The 12,144-nt window shown below is 44.0% G+C and overlaps 1 protein-coding gene across 7 annotated transcripts in view; it reads right to left on the minus strand.

The window, feature by feature from the left end:
- The window catches only part of plekha6 (pleckstrin homology domain containing, family A member 6), a 307,598-nt gene that overhangs the window by 152,269 nt on the left and 143,185 nt on the right, over positions 1–12,144 (minus strand). The window contains exon 1 of one of the 7 annotated variants that reach the window (XM_068057425.1): positions 11,998–12,072. The exons of the other annotated variants lie outside the window; for them this stretch is intronic. Coding sequence (XP_067913526.1) covers positions 11,998–12,008 — 11 coding nt within the window. The 5' untranslated portion in view covers positions 12,009–12,072. Of the gene's footprint in view, positions 1–11,997; positions 12,073–12,144 lie in introns of those variants that run through there. 7 annotated transcript variants of the gene reach the window in all.

Genomic DNA, 12,144 nt, shown 5'->3' on the forward strand with positions numbered 1-12,144 from the left:
CTCTGTGGGTCCTCAAGGAGGATATGGCAGTTATCAACACCAGAGAGGCAAGCAAGAGATACTGAGGCTGCAGAACTGCCAGAAACCTTCAGCACCTTTGGGTTTGTACTCACCACAGCTCGTCTCTGTCTTGTGGTTATGAGAAATTAAGACAGCTGCACAAAGTGTGTTGCACATCAACAGAGGGGAGGGTTAGGAGGACGGTACAATCTGCCGAGCCTTCCCCTAGCATAACAGGATCACTCAGACAATGACTCTGCCCTTCGTCACAGAAAGAAAAACAACCGTGTTGTAACAGATTGCTTATGAGAAACATCTGTTGGTTTGAATTCTTTACTTCAAATAGCTAAAGCATGTCTCATCAGAGCGAGAGACTGAAGCTGAGAGTGGCAACGATACTAAAATGTCAAAACATTCCACCCAGGGCTGTCAGTGTTGCACAAATTCTGGGTGTGGAATTTTTCACTCACAAACCATGTACCTGAGGTGTCACCACTCACCCAAACCATAAAGACAGCTGTTTCTTGTTTCGGGCTCATTTTTTTCCTCCTCTCCAAGTCTCAAGTCAGCAGTACATTCACTTCTGATTCAGATTGTTGTGTGTTCAAGCCACTCTACGGACCGAAGCACATTATCTCAGCCAACACTTCAGTACTAAAGGAGTGCTGCACTGTCTGAGGTGCCGTCTTTTGAATCAGACATTAAACCAAGGCCTCCGTCTGCAATCCCCCAATTCTGATCCCTTGTGCAATTCCACCACCCACCCAACTTCCTTCACCCCACAATTGGTGGCCGTACCTTGAGCTGCCTCGACCCTAAGCTCTGGAATTTCCTCCCTAAACTTCTCCGCATCTCTCTTTCCTCCGTTGAGACCTGCCTTCTAACCTATCTCTTTAACCAAGCTTTTAGTCACTCATCACAATATCTCCTAATGTGGTTTGCTGCTAAGTTTAGTGTGATGACGTTCCTATGAAACGCATTGGGATGCTTCACTGCATTGAAGGTGCGATATAAATGCAAGTTGTTGTTGCTGTGTGTCAGCTATCCTATCTGGCTAAACTCACTTATCCACTGGGGGTGCCCATAACCATTGATCAGGGCATCTTATCTACGCTGGTCACATGGATCGACCAAATGGCATCAATATATTCCCAACCTTTCCCCTCCCATCTTTACTTGCTTATTCCGTACCCTCTCTAGCCTTGGGATTTATGCTATATTCCTTTCTCTGAATGGAACAGAAATATTGGGAGCTGCTGATGCCCTTAGTTTAACATTGGACAGCGAAGTTATTAGTGGGGCTCTTGAGCACGCTTCACTGGTGAGTATTTAAGCAGAGCTAGAAAGGTTATTGGAGGCAACTTAAACCACAGTACACCAACAACTTTCAAATGAGACATTAAACCAAGTGTCCCACCTGCCCTCTCAGGTGGACGTACGAGGTGTGTATTTTGAAGAGGAGTGGGAAAGTGTCCTTGGTGTCCTAGTCAATATTTATCCCTCAATCAATATTACTAAAAAACAGATTATCTGGTCACTGTTAGTGGGAGTTGGCTGTGCACAAACCGACTACCACATTTCCTACATTACAACAGTGACTACACTTCAAAAGTACTTCATTGGCTGTAAAGCGCTTTGCGATGACCTGACGTCATGAAAAGTGCTCTATAAATGCAAGTTCTTTCTTTTGACACAGAATGGTTTTGTTTATATAAGACAGCACATGGCCAGAAATCACTCATCAATTGAATATTCTGGTACGAACAGAAATTGGAAAGATCAAAGCAGCCTCAAAATGTCAGTCAAGAGTTGGCATTCTTTCTGAATTGTTGTAAGTCTACTCCAAGCCAACAGCACTCGCTCATCAAATTTCAATCTCGCACCTATAGCAATGGTGCTGACTACAAAGCCTGCTCAGAGCCCTGATGGGATCATTCGAGAGAGGTGGTCCTCGGTTGGAACCCAGTCTTTCCAAAATAACATGGAAATTTCATTATACTAAATGAGAAGTGACAAGTCAGCGCTTGGGGCTGATTTTGAAAGATAAATATTTAGCCATCTTCACAGGATATTATAGGATTAAGTAGGGTCATTACAAGGCTAGCAATACAAAACCGCACCAGAACAAAAAGTTTCCTGAATTGACTACAGCCTTCTGTTTTTGTTTCTGCATTCACAGGAGCATTATAGAACAAAATATGACACCAAACCAGGTGTGGGGACATGGGGGAAGGGAGATAGTTTGGGCATGGGCAAGAAATCAGCTGAAGGATAGGGACGAGCTCAAAGGGGCCTGATGGTAACATCAAGAGTAGATGGAGGGAGTTTTAACTCAAGAATCTTGGTTTAGAGTAAAACCACAGAGGTCACAGCAGGGAAAAGTCAATGTTTGGGAGAAGCTTGGAAGGTATTGTTTGGGGGGCAAGAGGCCTCTCACTTCACTACCCTGTTTCGTGCTCACAATTGCTCTCAGGAAATTTGCTGTCTTACCTGGTCTGGCCCAGATGTGACTCCAGTCCCATATCCGCGTGGTTGGATTTTAATTGCCCTCCGATGTGGCTTAGCAACAGAAGGTTCATCTCCACCTACTCAAGTGAAACTAGGGATGGGCAAGAAATGGCATCCTTACTAGCAAAACCACACCCCAAGAACAAATTTATTTTAAAATTGCGCCCTCATTCCTGTTTTAAGTACCGTTTTCCCCTGTGGGGTAACACATTCTCAGGAGCTGTGTATGTGGGGTGCAGGTAGTATTAATGGACTTCAGTTGAAGGTGGCGCTGGGTCTAACTGTTGCCTTGAGTTTGCCTTTTACCCACTTTACCATGAAGGGTTTTCCAGTGTAATTGTCTCAGGAAGGTTAATCTATGGAGTTAAGTTGTTGCTATGCTACTCATCTTCCTCACTTGGGCCCTTCCTCAGACTGTGAAAGTATCATCAGCTTAGGGTACAGATTGGCAGAGGCCCAGTGGAAAGTTCTGGCTGTTTGTGGATAGGAGTTATTCTCCTGCTTGATTTGTTCTCCGGCACCTCATGCAAGAAACCATTCTTCTAGAGAAAGTGAGTTCAGCAAGCTATTCAACTGTGGTGACTTCACAACCAAGTCTGTCCTCGCCCGATGTCCACATGCATGGCCCTTCACCAGATATCAACAAACACTGGACCAATTCTTTGGTCAAAGGTGTTGAGACCAACTTCAGCGCCCTTACCACCAGCCCAACTGAGACCAGACAAGAACCAGGGCTCAAACCTGGGATCCTTCTGCTCCATATGGCTCACTGTGTGGGCTTCTTAGCAGCTCAGCCACCAGGAGGATCCTGTCCTTCTCATGGACGGAGGGAGGGGGACGGCTGGCAGGGGGTAGGAGCCAGGAAGAACATGAAGAAAATAATGAGGTAAATGACATTGGCGACAAGAGAATGTGTAGCTCAATTATAAATTCCAGGAGATCCCAGGCCTGATTGGCTGTGCTGCTTTAGCTGATCATAGCTGGGGTGCCACATGTTTGTGTGCCTTTATCTGGTGTGTAGCATGTGTGTATTTGGTGCGTGGTCTAAATGTTACTGCAATGTCCTCCCAATCCTTTCATGGAATAGTTTTTAACTTCATTCATTCATGGGCTGTGAGCATCACTGACAAGGCCAGCATTTATTGCCTATCCCTAATTGCCTTTGAGAAGGTGGCAGTGAGCCGCCCTCTTGAACCACTGCAGTTCATCTGGTGTCGGTACACCAACAGTGCTGTTAAGGAGTGAGTTCCAACTTTTTGACCCAGCTACAGTGAAGGAACGGCAATATACGTCCAAGTGAGGATGATGTGTGACTTGGAGGAAAACTTGCATTCGGTGGTGTTCCCATACATCTGCTGCCCTTGACCTTCCAGGTGGTAGAGGTCGCGGGTTTGGAAGGTGCTATCGAAGGAGCCTTGGCGAGTTGCTAAAGTGCATCTTTGTAGATGGTACACACTGCTGCCACTGTACGCCAGTGGTGGAGAGAGTGAACGCTTGAAGTGGTGGATGGGGTGCCGATCAAGTGGGCTGCTTTGTCCTGGATGGTGTTGAGTTTCTTGAGTTTTGTCAGCTGCATTCATCCAGGAAAGTGGAGAGTATTCCATCACACTCCTGACTTGTGCCTTGTAGATGGTGGATAGGCATTTGGGATTCAGAGGTGAGTTACTCGCCAGCCTCAGACCTTCTCTTGCAGCCACAGTATATACATAACTGGTCCAGTTAAGTTTCTGTTCAATGGTAACTCCCAGGGTGTTGGTGGAGGTTTCAGCAATCCCCATGAGACTACTACAAGTTCGTCACTGTAAAACGATGCTTTTTAGTGGCTCAGTTGTGAGCACTCTTCCCTCTGAGTCATAAGGTTGTGGATTTAAATCTCACTTCAGGAATTGAACACAAAAATCAAGTCTGACACTCCAGTGCAGTAGTGAGGGAGTGCTGCATTGTTGGAGGTGCCATCTTTCAGATGAGAGGTTAAACTGAACATATGAAAATATCAATTAGGAGCAGGAGTAGGCCACTCGGCCCTTCAAGCCTACTCTGCAGTCAATGAGTTCATGGCTGAACTGATTACTCCACATTTCCACCTACCCCCGATAACCTTCCACCCCCTTGCTTATCAAGAATCTATCGATCTCTGCCTTAAAAATATTTAAAGACTCTGCTTCCACCGCCTTTTGAGGAAGAGAATTCCAAAGACTCATGACCCTCAGAGAAAAAATTTCTCCTCATCTCGGTCTTAAATGGGTGACCCCTTATTTTTAAAAAGTGATCCTTAGTTCAAGATTCTCCCAAAAGGGGAAACATCCTTTCCAAATCCACCCTGTCAAGACCCCTCAGGATCTTACATTTTTCAATCAAGTCGCCACCTATTCTTCTAAATTCCTAGCCTGTCCAATCTTTCCTCATAAGACAACCCGCCCATTCCAGGTATTAGTCTAGTAAACCTTCTCTGTGCTGCTTCCAACGCATTTACATCCTTCCTTAAACAAGGAGACCAGTACTGAACACAGTACTCCAGATGTGGTCTCACCAATGCCCTGTATAGCTGAAGCATAACCTCCTGACTTTTGCATTCAATTCCCTTCACGATAAACGATAACATTCTATTAGCTTTCCTAACTACTTGCTGTACCTGCATACTAACCTTTTGCGATTCATGTACTAGGACACCCAGATTTCTCAGAGCTCTGTAATCTCTCACCATTTAGATAATATTCTTCTTTTTTATTTTTCCTGCCAAAGTGGACAATTTCACACTTTCCCACATTATACTCCCGTTGCCAGGTCTTTGCCCACTCACTTAACTTATCAATATCCCTTATGTCCTCCTCACAAGTTACTTTCCTACCTATCTTTGTGTCATCAGCAAATTTAGCAACCATACCTTCGGTCCCTTCATCTAAGTCATTTATATAAATTGTAAAATGTTTGAGGCCCCAGCACAGATCCCTGTGGCACACCACTTGTTACATCTTGCCAACCAGAAAATGACCCATTTATGCCTACTCTCTGTTTCCTGCTGGCTAGCCAATCTTCTATCCATGCCAATATGTTACCCCCTACACCATGAGCTTTTATTTTCTGCAATAACCTTTGATGTGGTACCTTATCAAATGCCTTCTGGAAATCTAAGTACAATACATCCACCAGTTCCCCTTTATCTACAGCACATGTAACTCCCTTAAAGAACTCCAATAAATTGGTTAAATGTGATTTCCTTTTCACAAAACCATGTTGACTCTGCCTGATTACCTTGAATTTTTCTAAATGCCCTGCTATAACATCTTTAATATTAGCTTCCAACATTTTCCCTAAGACAGATGTTAAACTAACTGGCCTGTAGTTTCCTGCTTTCCGCCTCCCTCCCTTTTTGAATAAAGGAGTTACATTGGCTATTTTCCAATCTAACAGAATCTTCCCCGAATCTAGGGAATTTTGGAAAATTAAAACTAACACATCAACTATCTCACTAGCCACATCTTTTAAGACCCTAGGATGAAGTCCATCTTGTCAGCCGCAGCTCCAACAATTTGTTCAGTACCACTTACCTGGTGATTGTAATTTTCTTGAGTTCCTCCCTCCCTTCCTTCCTGATTTACAACTAATACTGGGATGTTATTTGTATCCTCAATAGTGAAGACCGATGCAAAATATCTGTTCAATTCATCTGCCATCTCCTTATTATCCATTATTAATTCCCCAGACTCACTTTCTATAGGACTAACGCTGACTTTGTTAACTCTTCTTTTTTAAATATCTCTAGAAACTCTTACTGTCTTTATATTTCTAGCTAGCTTTCTCTTGTACTTTAATTTCACCTTCCTTATCAATCTTTTAGTCATTCTTTGCTGTTTTTTATATTCTGTCCAAGCTTCTGACCTGCCTCCCATCTTTGCGCAATTATAGGCTTTTTCTTTAAGTTTGATACTATCTTTAACTGTTTTAGTTAACCACCGATGGCAGGTTCCACCCTTGGAAATTTTCTTTGTCGTTGAAATGTATCTATTCCGTGTATTCTGAAATAGCCCTTAAATGTCTGCCACTGCATCTCTATTGACCTATCCCTTAACCTGATTTTCCAGTTCACTTTAGCTAGCTCTGCTTTCATGCCCTCATTATTGCCCTTATTTAGGTTTGAAATATTAGTCTTGGATCCACTCTTCTCTCCCTCAAATTGAATGTAAAATTCAATCATATTATGATTGCTGCTACCTAGGGGTGCCTTAACTATGAGTTCATTAATTAATCCTTATTCATTAATTAATCTCGTTGCGCAATAACAGGTCTCGTATAGCCTGCTCTCTGGTTGGCTCCAGAATGTATTGTTCCAAGAAATTATTTCAAAAACATTCTATGTACTCCTCATCTAGGCTACCTCTGCCCATCTGATTTTTCCAGTCTATACGTAGGTTAAAATCCCTTATAATTATCACTGTACCCTTCTGACAAGCTGCTATTATTTCTTCCTTTATACCCTGTCCTACAGTATGGTTACTGTTAGGTGGCCTGTACACCACTCGCACAAGTGACTTCTTGCCTTTATGATTTCTCATCTCTACCCAAACTGCTTCTACATCCTGGTCTCCGGAACTTAGGTCATCTCTCTCTATTGCACGAATACCATCATTAATTAACAGAGCTACCCCTCCACCTTTTCCTAGCTTCCTGTCCTTCCCATGTACCCTTCAATATTCAGGTCCCAATCTATGCCATCCTGCAGCCATATCACTGTAATGGCTATCAGCTCGTACTTATTTATTTCTATTTGCGCTCTCAGTTCATTGTTTTGTTTTGTTTTGTTTCGAATGCTACGTGCATTCGGATACAGAGCCTTTAGTTTTGTCCTTTTGTTATTTTTGTAACCTCTAACCTTATCTGTTGATTTACTTAGATTTGTACGCTCTGTTCATTTCTGTCACAGTCTGTTTATCATTTCCCATATTAATACCTTTCTCTCTTGCCTTGTCTCTACTCCTTGATTTACCATATCTTCCCAAATTTGATCCCTTGTCCCCACTATTCAGTTTAAAACCGTCTCTACTTCCCTAGTTAAGCGACTCCCTAGAACACCGGCCCCAGCACGGTTCAGGTGTAGACAGTCCGAACAGTACAGCCACCACTTTTCCCAGTACTGGTGCAGTGCCCCATGAACCGGAACCCACTTCTACCACACCAGTCTTCGAGCCAAGCATTCATTTTTCTAATCTTATTTACCCTATACCAATTTGCACGTGGCTCAGGTGATAATTCAGAGATTATTACCTTTGAGGTTCTGCTGCTTAATTTGGTGTCTATCTCCTCATACTGACTATGCAGAACCTCTTCCCTTGTCCTGCCTATGTTGTTGGTACCTACATGGACCACAACGACTGGATCCTCCCCCTCCACTGTAAGTTCCTCTCCAGCCCTGAGCAGATGTCCCGAACCCTGGCACCAGGCAGGCAACACAGCCGTCTGGGCTCTCGCTCTTTGCTCAGAAAACACTGTCTCCGACTACCACTACATTCCTTTTTTCTCCCTCCACTTGAGTGGCTTCATGTACCATGGTGCCATGGTCAGGTTGCTCATCCACCCTGCAACCCCCACTCTCATCCAAACAAGCAAAAGAACCTCAAACCTGTTGGACAATCGCAAAGGCTGAGGCTCCTTCACTCCTGCCCTCTGGGTCCCCTTACCTGCCTCAGCTGCAGCCACACTCTCCTGTCCCTGACCACTGACCAAATCAGAAGACCCTATCCTAAGGGGTGTGACCGCCTCCTGGTACAAAATGTCCAGGTAACTTTCCCCTTCCCTGATGTGTCGCAGTGTCTGCAGCTCAGCTTCCAGTTCAATGACTCTGAGCCGAAGCCCTTCGAGCTACAAGCACTTACTGAACTCCCACATGCTGCAGCTATGATACATCACCTGTCTTGCCATCATTAATGTGTTTTATTTAAGTACTTAATTATTTTATTCAATTATTTATTTTATTTTCCTTTGATGCCACTTTTCCATTTTTCCCTGCTCTCCTCCTACTGATCCTGCCATGCTCCTCTCTCTCTCGCCACTCCAATCGTGCTCCTCTCTCTCTCTCTCTGCTCCCAAAGTGTTCCTCTCTCTCTCTCTCTCTCTGCTCCCGAAGTGCTCCTCTCTCTCTGCTCCCAAAGTGCTCCTCTCTCTCTGCTCCCAAAGTGCTCCTCTCTCTCTGCTCCCAAAGTGCTCCTCTCTCTCTGCTCCCAAAGTGCTCCTCTCTCTCTGCTCCCAAAGTGCTCCTCTCTCTCTGCTCCCAAAGTGCTCCTCTCTCTCTGCTCCCAAAGTGCTCCTCTCTCTCTGCTCCCAAAGTGCTCCTCTCTCTCTCTCTCTCTCTCTCTGCTCCCACCGTGCTTCTCTCTCTCCCTTCGCTCCCGCCGTGCTCCTCTCTCGCTCCACTCCTGCTGTGCTCCTCTCTCTCCCTCTGTCTCTTTTTCCGGTCTGTCTCTGAAGCCCCATCTGCCCTCTCAGAAGGATGGAAAAGATCCCATGGCACTATATCAAAGAGCAGAGGGGCTCTCCTCAACGTCCTGGCCAATACGTGCATTTCCTACACTTCAAAGTACTTCATTGCCTGTAAAGTACTTTGGGATGTCCTGTAGTCATAAAAGGTGCTAAATAAATGCAAGACCTTTTTTTTAAAAGACAGGCAACACTTGCTGTCTCGTCCCTCAAGTGAGGAATGGCCACTTGGGCAAAATACCAGAACACTGCCAGCACCGCGGAATTGTACACAAGCTTGGCCCAGTCTTCAGATACAAGGGGAGGAGAATAAACATGTTATTTTGCACCAAAATCCCAAGTCAGCACAAACAGTTCCTCACCGTAAATCCATCCTTTTTTCATCCTCCTTCACTGGAACGGATGACAAAAGAGCTGAATTTAAATTATGCTGCTCACAAAAGACCTCTGGTTTTAGTTTAGTTTAGAGATACAGCACTGGTTGAACCAGTAATCAGAGCCACGTGTGGGTCCACACACTCAGACCCTTCTAATGGTGCAGCGAGCCCTTTAAAATTACAGATAGCAGCCAGAGAGAAACCTCCAAAATTGCAGCTTATTCCACCATGAGATTTCCTGGCCTGCATTGGCAGCAATCAGGTGGTCTGGGTATCACCCAGAACCAAAACCAAAAGGAAGAAAATTCATAATTAACTGGCGGATGTCTTCAGGAACTGACCACATCTCTCTAATCTGAGGGCACTGGGCTTTATTTTTAGTTTGTAGGCTCAACAATAAGGATCAGTACACAACCCTGTCTCAAACTTACAATCTAAATAAATGCAGCAGAGCTGGGAGGAGGGGTGGAACTTAAAATCCCAGAATAATCTTGAGAGTTCTTTTTAGCACAAAACTCACAGTGATGTGTATCATTAATACTACTGTGCTTGTTGCATCTCACTGTGTTTATTTTGCAGAATATCAGATCTGAAACTCCTCGTCTCTTCGGTCTACCATTCCCCAGACAAACTGCAGTCTCAAGTTTAGTATCATCGAATGTCTATTCTCAATTTGCTTGGTCTTCCTATGGTTTTCAACCCTGGTATTCCACACTTCAGCCCTTTACTCATCTATCTCAATCTGCATAGAGTCATATAAAATTTACAGCATGGAAGGCGACCATTTGGCCCATCATGTTCATACCAGCTGACAAGTAGCCATCCAGTCCAATCCCACTTCCCAGCTATTGGTCCATAGCCTTGTAGGTTACAGCACTTAAAGTGCATATCCAAATACTTTTTAAATGTTAGAGGGGTTTCTACCTTTACCACCCTTTCAGATCCCCACCACCCTCTGGGTAAAATAATTTCACCTTGAATCCCCTGTAAACCTCCTACCTTTTACCCTAAATCTGCACCCCTGGTTATGGACCTCTCAACCAAAGGGGAATAGGGCCTTCCCATCCACTCTACCCAGACTCCTCGTAATTTTATACACTTCAATGAGGTCGCCCCTCAGCCTCCTCTGTTCCAAACAAAACAATCCTAGCCTATCCATATCTTTCCTCATAACAAAAATTATCCAGTCTAGGCAACATCTTCCTTTGTACCCTCTCTTGTGCAATCACATCTTTCCTATAGTGCGGTGACCAGAACTGCACGCAATACTGCAGCTGTAGCCTAACTATTGTTTTAACAGTTCCACCATAACCTTCCAGTTCTTGTATTCTTTCGTTCGTTGGTGTCATCTTCTTTCTGGTTGGCTGCCATGGATTTCCACCTCTATCTGTCCTGCCCTGAAAAGAAAACACTTTTGGGAGGAACCTTCTGCATTCCACAGTGTCAACTTGTCTGTGGATACCTTTGTGATACTGGGAGACATGAAAGTTGGTTCCAAAAGATGGAATGGGATAGATCCCCTCATTTTTCTCTCCCTTCCTTCCTCCTTCACCAACCTTGTTCCATTCCATGAAGCCAGGCAGTGAAGGATAGATCTGGAGCTTAATCTTTACAGAGATACAGAGAGTTACAAACATGGGCTTCCTAACATCACCACTGCAGTTTCAGTTTGTTCCTATTTATAGGAGCACATGTAAATCCCCAGTTCATACAATTAAACACTCAATTAATATACAATTAGCAAACCTATCTTATGATGTTAGGCTATGTGCCCAGGCAGTATTACAGCCAGCAGTTCTTGAGCATTAGTAAAACATGACCAGAGGGTAATTCAAAACGAACGTCAAACTTCTCATAAGAGTTCCAACACTTTACTTGCCTCCTGGTACCGCCCAACATTTTGGGTGGCATAGCAAGGTCCAAGATGCGAAGCAGAGGTAGTCATTACATAAAAGCTCAAAGTCCAGTAATATCATAGGAACACGTTTCCCTCCAAATCAGATGTCATTCTGACTTGGACATTTACCTCCGGTCCTCCATCATTACTGGGTCAAAATCTTGGCCAAAACACCATCATGAAAGGAAAAGCACAAGGATTGCAGGAGCTGAAAGGGAGCGGCACCACCACCTTCTCAGGATAATGAGGAATGGGCAGTAAATGCCAGCCTCATCAGCGACACCCTCATCCCAAGAACCAATTGTTAGAAGCTTTCACACAGGACCTGCTACATAAATTCAATGTAATTCTGTGTTCCTGGCAGTGGTTGATAAGGATCTCACAGCAATAAATAAAGATTTTGATTGCCTTGATTACCTCACGCTTCAGTTACTCAAGGCAACGCTGATATCATGTACTTTTTGATGCTTATCCAACTGAAAGGAACTTTCAAGAGATTCTCTTGAAACCTTGTTTTTTTTAAGCACACACACAGAAAGTCCTTGCCCACAATCAGTAAACCCTGCTCGACTGATACACAGTGTCCCAGTACTTTAAACAAATCGGTTACCCAATATCATTATGAGGTGGGGTTCCTGCCAGTATTTTACAGTTCAATTAGATTTCGTTCTAAATAAGTATGGAAAATAATAGAAATGCAAGGCAAGTCAGTCAGCATCGGAACAAAAGAAACAGACAACTTACACCAGAAACATTAACTTTCTTTTCACTTTTCAGATACTGACAGTCCTGCTGTGTACATCCAAAGTTTTCAGTGGGTCCTCTTTATCTAGCTTTTATTCTAACTTTTGTTTGTTTATATTGTCGACCCAGCTCTGTTACAAACTATGT

This window comes from Heterodontus francisci, chromosome 25, assembly GCF_036365525.1.
Source record: "Heterodontus francisci isolate sHetFra1 chromosome 25, sHetFra1.hap1, whole genome shotgun sequence".
In the NCBI taxonomy this organism is placed as follows: domain Eukaryota; kingdom Metazoa; phylum Chordata; class Chondrichthyes; order Heterodontiformes; family Heterodontidae; genus Heterodontus; species Heterodontus francisci.